Source organism: Manacus candei, unplaced genomic scaffold, assembly GCF_025592945.1.
Source record: "Manacus candei isolate 608988 ecotype Guabito, Panama unplaced genomic scaffold, ASM2559294v1 h1tg000043l, whole genome shotgun sequence".
NCBI lineage: Eukaryota > Metazoa > Chordata > Aves > Passeriformes > Pipridae > Manacus > Manacus candei.
In genome coordinates this window covers 2,861,371-2,883,147 of record NW_026138091.1, presented here as the reverse complement: position 1 = coordinate 2,883,147, position 21,777 = coordinate 2,861,371, and the positions used below count along the sequence as shown (strand labels likewise).

The 21,777-nt window shown below is 42.0% G+C and overlaps 1 protein-coding gene across 1 annotated transcript; it reads left to right on the top strand.

Moving 5' to 3' along the window:
• Positions 1 to 9,399: 9,399 nt before the first annotated feature.
• Positions 9,400 to 20,810, top strand: GLIPR1 (GLI pathogenesis related 1). The gene is made up of 6 exons (XM_051795932.1): positions 9,400 to 9,745; positions 14,411 to 14,656; positions 16,667 to 16,776; positions 18,531 to 18,613; positions 19,775 to 19,801; positions 19,885 to 20,810. The coding sequence occupies exons 1-6, from the start codon at positions 9,524 to 9,526 to the stop codon at positions 20,034 to 20,036; spliced, it is 840 nt and encodes a 279-aa protein (XP_051651892.1). The 5' UTR covers positions 9,400 to 9,523; the 3' UTR covers positions 20,037 to 20,810.
• The last annotated feature ends 967 nt before the right edge of the window (positions 20,811 to 21,777 follow it).

Below are 21,777 nucleotides of genomic sequence, written 5' to 3'. Positions count from 1 at the left end.
AACCAAAGTTTCATGTTCAATTAACGTGACAGTAATTCCTTACCTGAAGATAAAAGTGCAATTCAAACATATTTTCAGTTGCTAGCAAGTGCTCGTATGAAGTTAATTTTAAACAGTGAAAGGAGAAAAAACTTGTCTAATGAAATAAGTTCATATTTTTGTGCTGCAACAGGAAAAGTCAATTAAAATAAAATAGGTACTTGCCTAAACAAGGGAAAGCATTTCCCTATGAAACTGCAGTGTATGTGCTTTACTGCTGACTGGTTTTATCTGATTGTTTAAGACCTGGTTGTAACTTAACATTGCGCAACTATTTCACCTTTCATGTTTTTGCAGACTTGGGATGGAGCTTTGGCACATACTGCAAGGGCACAGACAAATAAATGCATTTTTGAACATAACGTATGCTTAAGTAAGAAATATCAATGCCATCCTAATTTCACACCTGTTGGAGAGAATATTTGGGTTAGAAGTCATGAAGCATAAAATGTTGCTGATGCCATTAAACTGTGGTATGATGCGCTCAGATTCTAAATTTTCACAGTGCAGAACTGTACTAAGGTTTGTGGTCATTACATTCAGGTAAGGGTTACCTTTGGTAAAATGCCCTGTATAGTGCCTGCCAGATAAATCAGCAGCAGCTGTAAATAATACAGAGTTGCATATGTGATCAGCAGCAAATAACAGCTTACTATCTTTTGTAAGCTCAAAAAATTACTGTACTGTGTTACCCCTGCACTGGTTCACCTCAGTATCTTGTATAATAATCTGCTCTTCTTGTCCACAATAATTGACCTCAATGAAAGCCTCATTCCTCATTTTATTGTATCAGTACTACATGAACTTTATAAAATAATATTTTCCAGTTCTCTAGTCGCCAAGCCACACAGTTCAGAATTCTTTAAGTCTGGAGATGCTGTTGAAAGTAATCAGAGTCATTGCAGAATGTCTGTGGGTATTCCTCAGTAGAAATGTTGGCAGAAGAGAAAATCCAGCCAAAGTAAATTGTATTCTTTACAAATCTCACAATAAAGAAAAAGAAAAAAAAGTACATCGGCAACAAAATTTATTATTTCTGATTTTTCAGTGGTAATTCTGAGACACTTAATTCTGCTGAGACTTTAAAGCTTTCCTTTGAACACTTACTATTTTAAATTTAAGTATTCATTCCCATGCTCAAAAAATAAGCTTTGCAGTAGAATTAGTTTCATCTATGAGCAAACACATAATATTTCACTGATCTAAAACAGATAATAATTTCAATGTCAAGTAGATCTTGTCTAGTAAAAGCAACTCCTAAATTTCTTATCTCAGTGTTCAAAGATGCTTAGACTGCTCTCTGTGTAAATGACAGATGAAAATACTGCACAGTGTACTTAGAGAGAAACTGTTACCAGACACAATGGTAGCTGTGAGATTCTTTTTTAGTAGACTTTGGACTGTGAAATGAAAATACTTAAAGTTACCAGAATCATTTACAGAGCATTTTCTTTGCAGCTCTTTTTATATCTTTTCTCACTTTTTTCTCTGCAAGTGTTTCTCTGCCCCTTGTTCTGCCTGTAACAAACTCAAAAGCAATACTGAAGGGTTTAAGTTTTGCTGTTTATTGGGCAGTTAATCTTTAGAAGACTAGAACTAGACAGCATCTTAGGACAGTATTTCTCTTTTTTTTCTGTGACACAATAACCTATAAAAATTACTTAGCAAGGTATTTTTTAAATTTTAATAATTGCAATTCAACCTTGTCTGTATAGAATTCTGGAGGGGTTTGCTCATTTCTCTTGGAGTGATGTTCACTTCTAAAGTTTCTTTCCTCTTTTTAATATTGCTTGCTCCTTTCTTGTTATATGTAGTTAAGTCATATCAAAAAGTTCATGCATTTCAGGCAATATTTCAGGGAAAATTACAAAGCAAACTAATCACTGAAAAAACAAGCAGAGTACACGTTAAACAATGAAAGTTTAAAAGTACCCATGTCATTAGAATTGATAAAGATCCAGGAGCTATTATGTTCTTGAAGGCTCAGACACAAAATTGAAAATGGGTAACATTTGTGAATCAAATGGATAGGCAGTGCAGACCTGTTAAAAGAGCCACAACACTGTCATCTCAAAATGGTGGAAATCTCAAAAATTGTATGTGAAGGCCTCTGAAATGCTTAGTCCTTAATCCAGGAGTCAGATAACACCACATGAAACATTAAGATCCTTTCCAAAAAAAAAAGGTTATGTTTGAAGAACACAACCGCTTCTTGCAGTTATAACTGAAGAATTGGAACTTCTGGGGATGTTCGAGTCAGTTTGTGCATCTGAGGCCTGTACCCTTTGTATTGGAGAGATACTGAGATATTGAGTAAAGACACTATATCTGTATGTTTTCTGGAAGTGGAATGTATTATTATCCAGATCTTCTAGTATACAATTAAACACTTTTTACCTGAATTCAGTACAGTTTGGTTAGTCACGTGCAGAAGGTACAAGAAGAATCTCTCAAGAAAAAGCAGATGCCCAAACTGTAAGTAATAATAAACCATCTTCTTTTAAGTCTGGCAGATAACACTTGTTAGTCTAAAAATATGCAGTGCCAAAGCTTTCAGACTTGAGTTTATAGGAGTACTCAGCCAGATCACTTCAAAGTTACAGTAAAAGTATCTCCGGTCCAGTCACATACCTCCTCTGTTAACTGTGAGGCTGTTTACAGCCTCATTATTACAAAATAATGGTAAGATTTTTTAGCTTTTAATAATTACAAAGTAGTTTATTACTAAATAATTTTTGTGGAAATCCAATACCACCTCCGTCCTTTTACATAATCTGTTTTCTGCCTTGAGGTGACATTGTGTAATAGAAGCAGCAATGCATGTCAGAGTATTAGTTTATTGACAGGTCTGGAAGGCCAAGTGATCTTGCAGCTGCCTAATCCTGTGCACAGAATAAAAAAACCCAGCAGATCCATCCCATTTGTTCAGCTGAACCTAGTATAAGTCAAGGTCAAACATTCTCTCCCCAGCACAAGTAACAATACTCTGTGGGGAAGTTGATGATTTGAGGACAAAATTAAGTGTAATTTTATAGATTCCCAGGCAGCTTGGATATCTGTAATAGACTGTAATCCACCAGCTTTTAATCCTCTGTCTGAATAGTACATTAGGGAAAAATTAAGAATCTGACATTTTATTTTTCCAGGCATTTTAAACTGAAAGCAGGTGAGAGGTGAGAAAGTGGGATGTAAACATGGGGCATTTTTCAAAATCATGGGGCTATACAGCTTCCTGTCCATACGCAGCTCATTGTGCTAAATTTCACTTGAAATCTATGCAAGGACAAGCGATGCTTGTATTGTCCAGACAAATGTATTGTGATATCCAAATCCCAAAACCTAATTTTCAAGATCCACTGCTTAATGCTGGCAAGAGATAATTACTCTCTTTTGGAAAACATCATAGATGCTCAAGGGCAGGCTGGACTTCTGCTTTAATTATAGATAGAATCACTAGATGGAGCCAGAGTCAGCGCTGCAGGAAAGCATTTTATAACCTGGAGTACCCTGGACACGTCAAAATTTCCTACTGCATGAGGATCTCAGTTCATTTTTCAAGCACAAATTTTCAAACACATGAATATGTAACTACAAGATCACTGAACTGTTAAATTAATGGTTCAGTTTTAGTGTGATATTTTTTGTGTAAATTGCATGTAGTTGTAATATAGTCATGGGTTTACATTAAGTCTAGCTGACCAAAGGCTAGATTCTCACAGACTGCATGGGTATTATTAGAAAAGAGAAAAGAGAGAAGAGAGGAAGGGAGAGGGGGAGGGAGAGAAAACATAATTTCTAGTAAACGTAATTTCAAGGTAATTTTCAGTAGGAGAAATGCTCACAAGCAGTTTCTGGTACAGAGAAACAGGTCAAGTGATCAGAGCTCTCTGCGCTGCAAGTGTGATGACCACCTTGGACTGGGGTTGTGACAGGGTGTGTGCTTCACCTCCTGCTTCTCTTTAATTGCCAAGGGAGATGAGTTTGAGGTGCTTCTTAAGGCCTCATGCATCTTTTCATCAAGGACATGACAGGACCAAAAGCACCTTGCACACAGCTTGCTGTGCCCATGGAGAAAGGTAGAGTGGCCAGTCTACTCCCACTGACCACTTTGGCTTGCTCTTTTTGAAGCAGTTTAGAAAATTACGGTGATCTTATTGGAAGAATTTTAAAGCATAGGAAAGTATTGTAAATGAAAAGCAGATGCTAGTATATGTTCAGTTTCCTCTCTGTCCAGCTCTCTTGTGCCTCTGAGGGCTATTCATAAGTAAGGGCTGTATTAAGCCTGTCCAGCAAGAATAATTGTAGGCAACCTTTTTATTTCTCTCCCAGAGGATCCAAAAACACCAGAAGGCCACACACCCACTTTTTTGCCTCCTATCGTAATGAAATAGGTCAACAAATCATGACAGGACTAAGAGGAGAGTGTGGAGAGTTAGTAATGCATGGACATCCATAAACAGAGAAATATTTAATTATATGCCTGCTATTAATAGCCTAAATAGGTATAGCTGTGATGGTGGTTGAGGACTACAGCTCCCTCAGCCTATCTGAATTAGGTGTATGGATTGTGACAAGACTCTCTGAAGCAAATCAAGGGTATTATTTAAGACGGAAAAGCCATCGTGCAAATAGGGAAGGCAAGACCAGAATGATACTTTCCACAAGTGTTCAGCAGGATAAGGCTTGACCTGCAAAACTGAGCAGGGAATGAGACCCATTAACATATTTTACAATCTGTTTGCAAGGAATTTTCTCTGTAAACCTACCTAAAACCATGTTACAAGACCTTAACCTATGCTCTTGCATGTTTGTACAATTTGGTTTAGGTTTGAAATAAAAAAAAAAACCAACCAGCTCGTAGAACAGTCGGTGAGACAATACAAATTCCAACACATACCATCCTACAGCCCCAATCAGTCTTGGAATGTTATACTAGGAATGCTAGCTGCTCTCCAGGAGCACAGAAAGCTCCTCTAGTGATTTCAGGTTAGCAGGTAATGGCAAATAGCTAAGGAAGGACAGTATCAACACATACTCAAGCTTAGGATTTCCAAATTGTACTTTTGTTACACACCAAACCAGGTCAGAAGGTCTGTTCTGCAGCAAGCTGCTGTTCAGGAACCTTCTTTTTTCTCCTGCTGGAATGCAGATTTTCTAATTCTGCTTATTCCTTGAGTAATTTTGACATGGAAGCAATGTCCTGCAATGTAATTTTAACTAGGCTGATATGACTACGCAATACTATTGGAAAATCAGCTGAACAGCAGATTTGTATTTTGTCAAAGCTACAATTTTATGGTTAATGCAGGTTTTAAGAAAGCTGTTCTGCAGCATCTCTTCAGATAAGACCTACAATCACATGATGGTTTGGCAGTCAACCAGGATGGGGCACACAAAGAAAAGGCAGAAGTATACTTGGAGTGTTGCTCCATGCTAATATGCATGGCAGATGCCTGTTTCATGCTTTACCCTTTGGCAGCCAGCTATGATGTCAGAGCTGTACTTGATGAAGCAATTTATATTCACTTCCTGCTATTTTGACACTTTCAAGTGCTTCCACACCCAGAGGACAACCTCTGAAGAACTGCTTGCTGGTATCATCTCCACCTAAGAGATTTTCCATATAAAAACTTATTAAAAAATTGAAGAATTATGAAAATAATGTTTTTATTTGCAGCATTGTTTTTATTGGATTTCTTCACTTGCTTTCATGCTTATCTACAATATTCCTTGCCTGACACAGAGGATGCAAAGTTCATTAGAGACTGTGTGAGAGTTCACAACACATTTCAATCTAAAGTGAATCCAGCAGCCATATGTTTCACATGATGAGATGGTGATTGTGATCTGCTTGAAATTACTATAGATTGGGCTGCTGATTTAGCTCATTCTTCATTTGCATTGTGCTATTCTTTCCTTTCAGTTAATGATTTCTGTACTATATGTGCTCTTCTTTGCAGGAAATAGAAAAAACATTTTTCCAGTATTGTTCAGTTTTAATAATGTGAAGGGAAATTCTTATTTAGCAAAAGATTGCTACTCTCAACTTCAGCCAGAGCAAAGGGCTGTATTGCAAAAAACAGTGTTCGGTTCAGTTCAGCTTTATCTACCTCTTTGTAAGAGAGAGAGTAATCTGTTTTATGTCAGGTCAGGTTTCATACAGGGAAGCTGTTTGGTATTAAAAAGTGCCAGAGCAGCCAATCTGCAGAACAGGATTTGTTGGAAATCTATCATCTCCTGTTGTTTCTTCCAATCTAGAACGTGTTGAATAAAGGGATTTGCCAAGACATCCATTTAGATACCTGATCTTCATTTGCTATAGCAGGGTTTGAAGAGTAGGAATAGTAATATCTGGGCTGGAAAGCAGAGCTTCCTGCAAATATAGTGGATATCAGAACAAGCTATGGGGTAGGTCTCAGCTTGTTCAGTGGAATACATAAGGTAAAAGGCTGTATAGTTAGCTGAGGGATGTAACCCCAGTCAGTTCATGTCATTTCTCCACTCCCTCCAGCAGTGCTGCATAGCTGGAAAGGACCACATGCACAATATGAATCATTTCTATGAATGGAAGTTCACAGTAAAGGGGTAAAATTCAGACTACCAGTGTTTTAATGTCTTGCCATTTTAAAAACAATGTTTAATTAAAAAAGCTACCACACAAGAACAAACTTACTTGCTTAGACCAAAGATCCAGCACACCTGGAATAACAGCAGAACAAATACAGAGAAACCTCTTGAATCAAAGGTGTTCCATGATAGTTAAAAGCTCTTAATGGATTTTTTTGGACTGCAGTCCAGCTCTAAATATTTTAACAAGTCAGATACAATAGGACATTACGACCTACCACTGAATGATACTCACATTTCTTTCCTCTTCTGATCTCTTTCCAGAAAATACAGACCAAGAGAAGCTGATAAGTATGTATCAAATTGTTCTTAATTGCTTTTCTATAAGTATGTCTAAGTTTGATGGGTCTTAACACCTGTTTCTTCACTGACTTTTAGATTATGCCAACTGGTATCTAGACTGGGATACACAGCCCCAGCCCCAGCCACTGTGGCCCTGCATCCCCAGTCCTCCTGTGCCAAAATACGTTCCACCTGCTGAGCATCCATGTCCCTCTTGCGACCAATACTTAGTGTTTTAATTTTAAGGCCACTGTTTCTAGTACTGAGTGCTAGTGCTGTTCTTTTAGTACAAAAGCGATTTCCACACACATTTTTTTATTAGTAATGGTCAATTAAGATACTGATAGCGATCCTACTGCTGTATTACTGTTAGACAATTGCACACATTTAAAAAAAACACTTGATCATCTCTCCATTATCCCTGTGATGTTTATCCAGCGTAGGAAAGGCTGCTTCCTTATTCAAGGCAAGATATAAGTGGCTAGTCATAAAGTTAATATTATTAATTTATTGGCAATAGCTGCAACACGTTCCCATGTCTGTACGAGCCTCTTAGCTCTGGCTCCAGGCTAGCTCACTGCTAGAGGGACCACATACACTATCTATTACTATATGTGCTAACAAGCCTCCCGGAAACCTGGCCATCACAAAGACATGTCTGAAGTGGCACACTGTATCCAAAAAAGGTAATAACTCATCTCCATTAACCTTCAGTTATCTCAGACACAATTTTCCCCAGATAACAGAGATTTAACTGTATATATTACTTTTTATGAGCAGAAGAAAAGCTTGTCCTTTACTATATTTAGCCTACGTGTGTCAGTGTCCATTAAAGTTACTCTATTGTCAGTTGTACTGTTCTGTTCTTCTCCTCTCAGAGTTAAGCTTTGTTCTCCATAGCTAGAAGAATACCAGGGGAAGTTGATGGAGCAAGGATTAAGGTGGGGTGTCAATGAGGAGAGCTTAATTTTAGGATGTGAGATGGTGACAAAATCTTGACCTTTCACAAAGGGGAAGATGGGGGGAGCAGGGAGGAAAACAGGAAACAGAAGATGAAATGGGTCCAGGACAGATTGTGATTTAGAAATGGAAGATCTCAGCCTCATTTTAAAAGCCTAAACCTTTGATGGATTCAGTTTAAGAGCTATTTAGCCCTCGACCCCTACTGTTCCAATATACATTTGTTAGTAAGGGAAACAAACCTATCTTTCAATCTTAGAGATACTAACCAATATTAGCAATGCATAATTGTGCTATCAATATTTAAAGCTGTTTCTCCTCCTTTATCTTTGTCCTAATGTTTTAAGAACACAGTGACTGAAATTCTAAGCCACATTGCAGCTCTGAACACTCATGATATCCCACAATAAAAATGAGCCCCAGCTGAGGTTCTTGTTAATATATCCCTTCGGATGTATTAGATTGAAACAACACTGAATGACTGATGTAAAGAAGGGAGGAAAGAAAGAAGGAAAGAGGGAGAAAGGGAGGAGGAAAGAAAGAAGGAAAGGAAAGGAAGAAAAAGAAAGAAAAAGAAGTGGCAGCCTTATTTTAGAACAATTTGGTTGCAATGGAAAGGAGGTAGGTAGCTGTTTGGGTTATCTGTAGAAATAAAACAATATAAAAGTATAAAAACATCACCAAGAAAATATGCAAGAAAAAGAAAGAAAGAAACAGCAACAGCCTTAACAGCATTTATTTTCATCAAAAGCAAAAATTTAACCAAAACTCTTCTGCAATCCGTAGTTATTGCTACAAAAAGGGATGACTGGGGCCAAACAAACCATAACAAGAAAGCCCGAAGGACATGAGAGAAGCTTGCCCACCACAATTAAAGAAAAAAGAAAACAAGACAGAGGCACGGCTGCCACAGCTTTGAAGTGAACTTGTAGCTTAATTTCCTTATTCTCATAGCAACGTTCTCGAAATGATTCGTTTCCTCTGACTAATGCCATATTCAATTACCATGCCTAAGATAAGTCCAGCCCATAAGCCTCCAAAGCAAAACGCTGCTGGTGGAGCTAAAACCACCTCGTACAGCTGCAACACTCTGCCTCAAAGCTGGAAGACCAGATGCTGAAAGGCATGACTGTAAGGACAGGGTTAATCACATTTGCAGTATATGCCGTAATAAGCGCTCGGTGGTGGAGCTCGCAGAAAACTTCACGGGCGCCTGTGCCCAAACCGCAAAAAGGAACTTAAGTCTCAGTTCTGGCCCTGCGGGGGCAGGCTCGACACAGATACTCCTCGCTGCAGCGTTCCATTGCGGTGTGTTATACGGCCCAGTGAACGACTGCACAAGCACAAGAAGTGGGGTCACGCACAGGACACTTGGTTTAGGGGTACTTGCCTCGTACGACTCCCAGAGTAGGCTCTCGACAACGCCCGAATTGGGACCCGACCGTGTGCACTGCCCAAACCCCCCCACCCTCGCAGCTCGTGATACTGAGGCACTGAAACCACACCTCCCCTCCCCTCCCATGCTAATGAGGGACGGGATAAAAGATACTTAGGGAGAGGACGCGCCGTTTTGCCACCGCTTAGAAGGCCGAGGCAGAGGGGTGATGCTGAATCCATGGCAGTGACTTACTGCTTGCACCGTCTATCTTCTCTCTCAATGACAAGCAGATTTTCTGCTTGTGTTCTGGCTTTACTGCTCTTCTGTCATTTCTCTGACTCCTATGAACCATCGACGTTGCCTGATATTGAAGATCCAAAGTTTATTGAGGAATGTGTGCAAACCCATAACAGATTCCGGTCTGGAGTGGATCCACCAGCCAGCAACATGCTCTACATGGTAAGGGGATCTTCATAACTTATGTCCAAGTGTGTAGCATTGTGATGGTGTTTATGATTCTCAAAGATTATTTTCTGATCAAATGCAAAAAATAAGAAAATAAAAGGAAAAAAGCCAACCTCCTAGGGACATGAGTGACTACTTTTTAAAGCAGAGGAAAAAAGCTCTAATTATCAGGTGGCTTTATGTGATCGGGTGTGTGTATGGTTTTGCCATGACTTAAATTCCTCATTCGAAACCCAGGATTTCAGCTCTCCCCCTAACGTTGTTTTGTGCTGTGAAAAGCCTCCTCATTCCGAGACACCTCACGCAGCTCAACAGCCCGAGGTGTGATTTATGTGCAGACCTAAGCACACCCTTTCATGCTTCAGTCGGCAAGGACAGAGACTGTGTTGCCAAACAAGGCTTTCTGTGCAAGGCTCTTACCTGCTGAGCCAACAGAGCTGTTCCTTGGTGCTGGGGCTGCAGGAAAAGCCCAAAAGCAACAGGAGTAAGCGCTAGGGGCATCAGGTTCCAGGTTGCTCTGCCCCCTCCTTGCTCCCTGGACACATAAGGGAGTGATATCTGCAGCTACCATGCAAAAGATAGTGTTTCTTTTTGGGATAAGCTCCACAAATCTCTCAAGTGGACCATAGCCATTATCCTAATTCCAGCCTTTTGTTTTGTTCCTTTTCCATACCATCTCACATGATCACCACCAGAATAGGACATAACCACAACTGTAATTAACAACACCCCAACTGACATTAAAAAAAAAAAAGTTCATTTTCCATTTCTGGTTGTCAAACACTAAAAGACAAGTGCCCACTAGGGAGAGGTAAGTGAGCAGCGGTCAAGCTTGGATTTCATACCTGACAGGAAATAATTTAGTTTCTCTTCTAGATGCATCTTTTACTTCAGCTTTCTTCAGCTGGGCATGCTGAACTTCCAGTACATGTTGCTTCGGACTCTTTTATTTTTTGCATTTCTTCACTGGCCCTACACCAACAAACTGTTGCTAGGATGTGTTAGAAGAGCAGTATTCATCTTTTTAAATTGGGCTTACTTTCTCCTTTTGAAAAAGTAAAGAACTGAAATCTGGGGGGGGGGGGGGAAAGCAGCTTAAGAAACAAATAAATAAATTACATCTAAACCAAAAACTAAATCATGGTAAGTTTCTTTTAAAACACGGCAAAACCACTAGTCTTTAATATGACCTCTCCCAGGAACAATTTAATGTGAAGAAAGCAGTACGAGACATGATAAAATCTATAATGAAAGTAAAAGCATTGGAATAGAAAACAGCATATTTCTTCACTTTTAGTGGCCTTTAGCACTTCAAAAAGGAGGAAAAGGAGATGGCTCCTTTATGTCACGGGGAACTTCTGTTTGCTGTAGATAAGTGCCCACCTAGATATGTAAAAACTAAGACCATGAATTCAGGGCATTTCCATGTTTTGGAAAACTAGTTTTTAAAAGAAAATACAAGACAGAAATTCCTTTAACTGCAAGTAACAAAGCCCAACCATCAATATTTGTAATACATGTATTATAAAATGAGAATGTTGATCTGAAAATTTTTTTACCTGACAAATGTGAGTCCTTTCTCATGTACCCAAAGCACAGCTTAGGTCTGTTCTGAGGCTCCTCAAAATTAGTACAAAGAGTCTCACCAGTTTCATCAGGACTTGACGACAGTTTCCTTTGACTTACTGCTGCCTTGCACCACTTATCATATGTTATACATTCAATTTTTCCTCCCTAAATCAGCAAGCAGCTCATTACAAAACCAAAACTGAGAAGCAGTTTGTGAGTGAAAATAATTGTAAGTACATTGTAAGTAAACAGCAGTGAGACATTCTTGTCCTGTGCGTTTTTCCCCATGCTGTTTAGTCCAATCTTTTTGCATAAGTGCAGTATTATAAGCAAATAAGGAGTATAACTACAGTTAAACTGAAGATCATTCTGAACTATCAGTTTCTGTACACTGCTTTTCAACTGTCAGCCAAGTTAAGCATTCACACAAAAATGGAAAGTATATTTAAACTTATTAACTTACGTTTATATACGTATACCTTTATGGAACTTTAAACTTTTTATAGGATGAAGGGGAAAAGAGATGTGTAGGCTCTTAAAAAATAGAATGTGAAAAAAAAAGACCATGAAGCACTAAGGTGCATCCAACACTATCATACACCTTTCATCAGGATCTTGAAAGTTATCATCTAAGGAAACACCAACTGCTCACTTGAAATAAAAGCCCCTGCCCCAAGTTTACTTTTAATATTTGATATACTGATTTCCTAGGCAAATTATTTATGTGTTAGTTTTGTGGTTAGTATTTGGTTTGCATGGCAAGGTTTTGGTAGCAAGGAGGCTACAGGGTGGCGTCTGTGGAAAGCTGCCAGAAGCTTCACCCTTGTTCAACAGAGCCAATGCCAGCCAGCTCCAAGAATGACCTGCCACTGGCCAAGGCCAAGCCCATCAGCCACTGTGGTTGTGCCTCTGAGATAATACATTTAAGAAGGGGAAAACTGTTGTGCACAAGCAATTGCAGCCAGAGAAGAGAGGAGTGAGAATATGTGAGGAGAACAACAACCCTACAGACACTAAGGTCGGTGGAGAAGGAGGGGAAGGAAATCCTCCAGGTGCGAGAGCAGAGATTCCCCCGCAGTCCATGGTGCAGACCATGGTGAGACAGCTGTGCCCCTGCAGCCCATGGAGGTCCACAGTGGAGCACAGATCCATCTGCAGCCCCTGGAGGACCCCACACTGGAGCAGGTGGATGTCTGGAGCCAGTGACCCAGTGGGAAACCCACCCTAGAACAGGGTCCTGGCAAGGCCTGTGGCCCCATGGAGACAAGAGCCTGCACTGGAGCAGCTTTGCTGGCAGGACTTGTGACCCCACAGGGGACCTACACTGGAGCAGTCTGTTTCTGAAGGACTGCAGCCTGTGGGAGGGACCACACCGGGGCAGTTCATGAAGAATTGCAGCCCATGGGAAGGATTCACATTGGAGAAGTTTGTGGAGAGCTGTTTTCTGTGGGAGAGACCCCATGCTGTAGCAGGGGAAGAGTGTGAGGAGTCCTTCCCCTGAGGAGGAAGGAGTGGGAGAGACAACATGCAACGAGCAGATTGCAATGCCCATTCCCTGTCCCCCTGTGCTGCTGGGGGGGAGGAGGGAGAGGAAAGTCAGAAGTGAAGTGAAGCCCTGGAAGAAGGGAGGGGTAGGGAGAAGGTGTTTCAAGATTTGGTTTTATTTCTCATTACCCTACTCTGATTTGATTTATAATAAGTTCATTTCATTTCCCCAAGTTGGATCTGTTTTGCCCATGGTGGTAACTGGTGAGCGATCTCTCCCTGTTCTTACTTTGAACTATGAGCCTTTTGTTGTATTTTCCCTCCCCTGCCCAGCTGAGGAGGGCATTGACAGAGTGACATTGGTGGGCACTTGACATCCAGCCAGGGTCAACCCAACACAGTGGGAAAATACACCCCCCCAGAAATGTTAGCCATTGGAAGAAGTAGAAGACATAGGTTACAGAATATTTTCAAATCTCTGTAGATGCATTTTGTTGTGATCCTGTGATTTTTAAATACTGATTGGTAGCACAAACAATACACGTTGTTTCAGACTTATCTATGGTACAAAGAAAGTTATTTATGTAAAACATAGCCATAAAATCTAACAACCTACCTTTGTTAGATTTCTACAAAAAAAAGATCTACCAATTACAAATTTACAGTCTACCTTTTCCCTTGTCATGGCTACTGATCAATTCAAAACAATTACAATTCCATCATTTGCAGAAGCAAGTGAGATATTTTAAGTAATTCAGAAAAGGACAAATAAAAAGAATGTTATTTAAAAAAACCTTCAAAATAGTTCAGCAGTGCTGGACAACTTTATTTTTGAAACACAAAGTATATCTAGAACTACAGGCACACACTTGTGGTACTGTATCTTCCAGGAGGTACAATGCTGTAATCACTTAACCAAGTTGTTTGCCCAAGAAAACTCAGCAAGAGCAGACACCACCTCCAGTGCAAACAAAAGACATTTATGTGACTCAATTGCCTAAATAATCATTTTCTGTAGGATTGAATAGCAAGTGAATGAGTCATTCCACAAATATGAATTCAGCACTAACATTTGAAGCTGCCAAACACAAAGATGCTAACCAAGGGGTTGAGTTTAAACTGTCCCCAAAATCCCAGTGTGCTTGTGAAGTGACCTGCAAGCAGTGGCCTTAATACATGAGGCTACACAAGACTCCTGCCTGATTAGTATGGTAAGCATAACCCTCACTCTCCAGATTTCATATAAATTCACTCTTTAATTTACATTAATGTTCTCTCATGGCTGGCACAGCCCTGAAATGCACATTGTGCCACTAACACTGTATTTGACTGACATACAGCTCTTAGTGTCCAACAAACCAGTCAGCCAAGATTACACACCACCCCAAAAACTTCCTCAAGTTTAATGAGTAACTAAGTGCAAATCCAAAATGAACCTAAAAGCCAATTTACCATGTAGGTCTGTAAGTCTCAGCAGAAGCAAAGAACAAATGAACCAAAAGCACGTATGCTAAGACATAGCTTTTCCTGGAAGTTGCTCTGAATTACTGCATTGCAAATAAAGTGCTAATATAACCAAGATTTTTAAATCTCTTTATTTTGCAGAGTTGGGATCCAGATTTGGCAAAGACTGCGAAAGGTTGGGCAAAGAAATGCTTATTTAAACATAATATATACCTCAAAGAGCCAGGGAAAGTTCACCCCAGATTTCCCCGTGCTGGAGAAAACCTCTGGACTGGCTCACTTCCTGCCTTTACTGTGAAAGGAGCCATCACCTCATGGCACAGCGAGGTCAGATTTTACACTTATAACACCAATAAGTGCAGCAGAGAATGCGGCCACTATACACAGGTAGGCATTGCATTTCTCCATCTAAACCGTGAACCAGCTTTGCCATTTTGACACAGAAACTCTGCATTTCTGTTCAAGATTCAATGAACTTCTTCAAGCTGTAGTCTTACTTTATGTTTGTGTGCACAAGATGTTCTTATGTTCCCATATATGAGAGAAGAAGAGTCACTGTATTATTATTTTAAATATGGAAGTTGTTGGGTTTTTTTCAGGAAGAAAACAATACAGCCATCAACCAGTCAGATTTAGCCAAGCAGTGGCCAAAAAACAGGCAGTGGCTATGGACTTCAGTGCTTGGTGGGATGAGGTCCCAGCTCTGGCAGGCAGCCTCCACTTGCCAAGGGCTGGGGAAATACCATCACAAAAAGAGATGTCTGCAGTTCTGCAAGTATCATATGCACATTTTGCTCAACCACTATTACCAAAGAAAGAAGGCAGAGTGAGGGAGAGGAGTGCCACTGCATGCAACCCTGCAATCACTACCCACAGCTATGTGAGAGCAGGACAGCAGCGGCTCTAGAGTTAGATTTTCACCTGAGGCTATTTAATATTTTCTACAAGGATACACATCTGCATTTAGGACTTGAATAGATGAAGTGAAGCTGTCGGGCTGTCTGAACGATACACGCAGGTACTTGTACGCAGAGAAGATATTTAGATGCAGAACCTGTGAGAGGTGACAGCATATTGCTTTTTGACCTTGCTCACAAGGACATGGCAAGAGTCAGCATCTCGAAACTGCAGTGAAATGCACTTTATCTGGCAGTAAGGCACAGTGTTGTAGAGGAGCAGTCCAGGCAGTTTCATGGGGGAGAATGAAAAAATAAGATTATTCCCACTTGAAGTCAGTGGTGATAGTGACTGTAGCTAGAAGATGTGTGTGTCTACCAGCTTTGGGAGGTATCCTTGGATCTCTACTTTTTAGGGAACTCCTCATTCCTCTTCCTCCTTCCCAGCTATGGAGAAGAGAATTTTCCCTGGGCACAATTATTGCAGTTACCACAACTACATCTCCAGCATATGCCTCAGCCAGTGGCTGCCTGGGATGGGGAAGGTTGTGTGATTCAGTCCTTCACAGTTCTTGGGGATGCAGTTGTCTATGGCTGGTGTCAGGAGCAGCCTCTGGTCTGCCACTGCACTGAGAACATCCTCAAGAGCATGAGCATTGTCCCCACCAAAGAGGCACAAGCAGAAAGAGTCATGCCTCCTCTTCGAGGCAGGGGCATGAATGTGTTTATCTCCTATGCTGTTAGGGTCTTTGACTTCGTCAGTCATTGCTGCTGTTGTATCACCCTCAGGTACCACTGTACCCTTGTCTCCACTCTGCTGCTGTCGTGGGATTTATTTTTCCAGAACTGCAGCATTCGACTGTACTCTAATCTCAGAGCTGGATGTAGGATGCTGGATTGCACAAAAGGGCTTCTGATAGACAGAGGATCACTAAATGATGTAATGCCTTTGCCTCTATATTATCTCAGTCATGGCTGTGATGCTAAAAGGCAGGACTGCAGTCTGGACACAATCCTTTTCCCTGCTCCTCCTGTAACACCAGTACCTTCTGGCAATTTGCCTATATGTCCTTGCAGGATTTAGTACAGCAGCAATCAGCCCTCATAGAAGCTGTAGCAGATCATGCAGCCTTTTCTGCACAGGTTCGAACTGTTCTCTCTCGGCAGAAAAGGCAGAAAGCTAATGGATTAGCTTGAAGCCAGTGAGGTGAACTTCACCTTCTCCTTTGCAAGAAAGGAAAACAACCTGTTACAGCCAGTTATTCCTGTTTTCAGCATTGTTTTAACAAATATGTGGCAAATTGAGTGTAAAAACAATCAGTCATTTTTCAGACCAAACCATGGGTTTGAGATCCATCACTGCTGCTTTTCCCCATGAAGCCTACCCAAGGAGTGCTCCTCAGCCCATTTGGATGTTGTAAAGCAGAGAGCAGGTCTTCTCCTAATGCTTCAGACGCTGAATCAAAGCCTTTGTCACCAGTGTACCTGTCTATCTTTGCAGGTTGTTTGGGCTACAAGCTACAAGGTTGGCTGTGCCGTCCACTTCTGTCCCAGGGTGGCATACAGCTCCATAACCAACGCTGGACACTTCATCTGCAACTATGGGCCGCCGTAAGGTTTTTCGCTATGAATATTTCACAGGGTCCTACCCCTTCCATCCCACAACCTGCAACTTTATTAGATTAGTCTATCTATTCATGTCTTTCATGGAAAGAAATGGTTCCCAAAATGGAGAGAGCTACATCTCCGTCCAACCACCTTTTTTTATTTGCTGGATGTATTGAAGCCAGAAAAGCAGGGGAACTGGTAAAAAGGGTAAAATATTAGCTGCTGACATGAAAATACTGAGTGATCATCTGAAAATCAGTCCCTTTCTCCTGAGTCCCAAGATAGCCACAGATGGTTGCCAAGGTGCAAGCCCAAAGTCTGAAGATACTCCCACACATGCCTGCATAATTAAGCCTCTAGGTTGATGGTCTGATAAATTTTGAAGTTTTCAATGCTTGCAGCTGTGATCTTAGCAACTCAGGGCTGCTCATGAGGCTTGAGCTGCTCAAAATTTGGTCTAGAGGTCCTTCATACACAGTCAGTAGGATATCTAGCTAGGATGGATATCCTTCTCCAGCTAAATAATGCCACCACAGTCTAAATACAGCTTTAAAAGCTTTACATGCATAGAGTGTTGGGCCAAGACCAGGCCAGCCCTTGATCTCAAACTTTGGCATTCCTTTTGCCTTTGCTTCATCCTTGGAAGAATATATACTGCTGACCAGATCCCTTGAAGTGACATAGCAACTGCTTTTCCAGAAGCCCCACACCCAAATGTGTTGTGCAGAGGACCAAAATCAGGCTGGATTGTTTGCCCTGTGTTGAGAGGGACCCTGTGGGGAAGAAGAGTGATGCCCTCACCAGCACCCAGCAAAGCAGGCAGGGTGCTCTCTGGGAAGACAAGGGGCTCTAGAGAGGGCTTTAAAGCTGGGCCCTTCCCTGCTGAGTGGGGACACTGCAAACGGGCCGTTGTATGCTAGCAAGTGGAGTAATGTCACATCCAGCTCTTGCTTTTGAGAAGCAGCAGCTTCAGTTCTTTCTTTATATGATCCTGAACTCTTTTCAACTCTGCCAAGGGCCCAAGCAAGATGCATAAACAATTTCAGTTCCTAAAATGCAACGAAAGCCTCACCTTGTTGAAAGTAATTGAGGTCTTACCATGAAGTTTAGCACTGCTGAGATTGCATGCTTAAAAATTTTTTCTGCCTGTGTTTATGGGAAGTTTGAGGCATGCTGTAAATCTTGTTTTGGCCATGCTCCAAGCAAAGGAAAGCATTGAGCTGTGTTTGGTGCAGTATCAGACATATGGGCAAGTAAAATCGAGCCAAGAGACTGGGCAGAGATTGTTGGTGCCAGTCATGCCAGTGGCAGAGGGAGGGAGCAGGAGGGAGACCCATATCACTCCTGAAGTATTTACAAACAAGTGGAGGAAATCACTACCTAGGGAGATTCTCTGACACCAGAGATTTCGTCTTCTACACTGAATACACACGTACACACACAGTAACTGAAGGTGCTCTTGTTTCTATAGCTAGAGCCAGCTTTGAGACCCCACAGTTTCCATGCACACTAGTTACCCACGTTTGAGCCTGCTTAATTCCCAGGCTTGCAATACTATCTCCAGGTTCCTGAGCAACAGGGTGCCCCATTACATTTAACCTCTTCTACTTCACTGCCTGTCTTAGGCACAGGGCACTCAGACAGGACTGTCCAAAAACTCTATCAACACAAGTGAAGGAAAAATCAGGTTAAAATCTAATTAGTGGTAGGTTCTGCTCCCAAGGGCTGTTTGAGAGCAGTGTTACTTTGCTTCACAGTGGGAATTACCCAACGCAGCCGTACAAGACCGGAGCAGCGTGCAGTGACTGCGGTGGTGATCAGTGTACCAACCATCTCTGTCGTAAGTAGAGGACAACCAGTCCTTCTCCCTAAGCAGAAAGAGCACACAAAAGATACCGACAGGAAGCAGGCACGGCACTCTCCTGTTCTTAAATATAGACTGAAAAACTGCAGTCAGAAGCCAAGTGGGCAATGATGCTCAGAGAGGAGGGAGGAGGGTGGAAAGAGCCTGTTTTCTACCCTGGTGAGTGACAGGGTGGGGTCTGCTTTCCATGTGCTACAGACTATAATACAGAAGATATGGGGGCTGCAGTTTAAGGTGTTATCACCTCCACTCGCACCAAAGTTACTGCTTGCAGAACTAGGAAGCAGATAATGGGACACGTGTCCTGTCCTGGGGGCTCTGGGTTATTATCTGATGCATGAGCTGTGGCTTGAGCTGGTGCAGGTCCAAGCAAGCCTTTCCCCTGCCATGCTGCTGCAGGGGGGGAGAGCATCCACAGCACTGCCAAAGCTGTTCTCTCTAGTGAACATCAGCCAGGCCATCTACTTTCCCCTAAGCACTGGGACAGAACAAGGCTGACATGCAAGAGCCCTTCATGGGGATATGATGCTCAGCCTGAGGCTGACAGCCTACCTGATTCACCTGCACTTGGCTTTTTAATGGCTGCATGGTGTCAGGTGGGAAGGAGACCACCTGAAATTCCTGTAAGGACAAGGCACTGTTTTATGGACATCTGCTTGGGGGTTGCTGAGAGTATGGTCATGCTTTTCCCCAGCACTCAATCTTTGATGAACTAAAGGAGTGGGAAGGTAGTGTTAAAACACCAGCACCGCAGGAACATGAGGGAGTCCCGGATTCACAAGGCTGTTTAATGTTAGCTGCAGGCTGAGGATCTTAAAGTACGGGGCAGAAGCCAAAGTAATCTTGGGAAGCACACCTAGGGGAGTGAGTTGTCTCTGCATCAACCACTGGTAGGAGGAGAAGTCAACACGGTGTGATCAAGCACTTCTCAGCAAAGTCTCTGTAGGGACTCTCCAGAGAGTCACTGCAGGGTTCTCCCAGATTCAGTGGGTCTTTGCTTCTTCCTGGAAAGCAATGCATTTCCCATACCTGTATTTGTGAGGCCATTGTGAGGCTCACGCTTCATTCCCTTTTGGTTAGAGCCAAATAGTTTCTAACTTAAAAGTCTGCTTACATTCACTTGTTTTCTCTCTCCAGAAAATGCAGAGCGCGACAAAGTCATTGGTAAGTACCGCTAGAATTACTGCTTCCATTTGTTGCCCTTGGTGCAGTAATACTTGAAAACAAGTGAATTGTACTGTTCACAGGTGATCCCACATGGCGTCCAGACTGGGACAGACCTGCATGTGACGAGTTCTGCATCTCTGTTATTGCTCTAAGGTCAATACTCCTTATACTGACAATTCTGGCCACCTGGCTCATACCCAAATACTGGTCTCTAGCACCTGGTAGTGGGTGACACACATGTAGAAGATCACATGAGCGCTTGGCTTGGCTCAACTTATCCCTTCCCTTCACATAAGTTACTGGTAGCATAAAGACTGGTAGAGACACTGTTTGCATCCACGACTGATTTAGAAATACAGCAATACCATCTTCGTTGCAGGCAGCAGCTACGAGAGCTGATAAACAGCTTTCTCATTGCTCAGAACCAGTTAAAAAGTTAAAATGGCTTTAGATGTTAAAATGGCTTTAAAAGTTAAAAAGTTAAAAGTTTTTTGAAGTGGAGCAGTGTGTGTGGGATCTGGTGGGTAAGGGAGCATGCTGTCCGGGCAGCACACTAAGGTCCAGGCAGCTGCCCAACACACTTTCTTTAGGAAGGGCTGGAGGGTGTCTAGCCCAGGAGCCTGGCCCCAACCCCCAGCCAAGGTCCAGGGAGAGCACTCACCTCTCTCATTCCTATTGCACTCTTTCCTTGGATGCTCCTCCAGCAAGGTGCAGAGTACCCTGTATCATTTAAATCTTTTTTAAAAGAATTTTTGGATCCCTGTGAGCTCTGGCATTTGTATCCTGTGGCAGGCAGTGTGTTTCCCAGTCTCTCAGTGCACTTGAGCCATTGGTACTTCTCTTTGCTTAGAATTTGTTTTTAAACACACATCATCTATGCCAAGACAGTTTCAGCTGTGTTTACGTGTTTATGTATCACTGCAATCTTACCTGGTTGGTTTTTTTTTCTGAGCTTAGGGGTTTTAGTGCTGTTTCAAACAATAAATTGTTATTTCCTTCTTCCTGTGTGTGGCAACTGTGACTTTGCAACACGAGCTAAAGTTTAACTGCTGGTGCACAAAATAACACCACAATCATCTCCAGCTTACACAACACTGAGAAACAAAATGCTGGGAAAGATAGAACTCCAGATAAAATCACACTGTACCCATAGTTAAGACTTTGGTTCAACAGCTACTAAAGAATGAGTCTCCTGGAATTTGCACATCTGAAGCAGGCACAAAGCTGCGGAAACAACTGCTATGTTCAGCTGGGTGTGACCTCTGCCACCTGCAGTTGCTCAGCTCAAGCAAAGCCTTGAAGGAGCAGAGCTACACAAACTCACAGCTAGACTGCAGTGATTTGTATCTATACATTTGGAAGCCTCTGCACCATGTCCCTCTGCAGGGCACTGACTCACAGTGCTGTAAAGGAAGTTCCCTTTCACCTCTTTATTTCTGGGATACTGTCACCACAGTACCTTTCAGTGTTTCTGCATACCTCCTCCTGATCCCACTATTGGCATGGATTTTTACTGAAAACACTGGAATTGGAACTCAACATTTCTCATGCTACTACCTGCTCGCACTAGAGTCATTTTGGCATCACAGCATTCCCTGAATAAATCACTCATGCAGTCTGTGCACTCGTGTAAAACCCAAGCCTCAAGCTCCATGTACTGCAATGTCCCATCAAAAACGGGCCAGCAAGTGGCACATGGGCAGCAGGATTTACTCTCTGTATGCTATCTTGCACAGGGTTCCTACAGCAGCATGGAGCCCACCACAGTGTCTGCTCCTATGAAGCCCTGTGCGGTTAGATCCTACTACCAGGAATGCAGGAAAGGGAAGTGCATGCACTGCTGTGTCCAGGGAGCTTAAAATGAGGTCAGCAGGAATTCTCCCCTGCTTAGTTTTATCTCTGCTCAGTCTCCAGGAGAAGAAACAAGGCAGAGACCTTACAGTTCAAAACATTCACAGGACTGACATTTAACT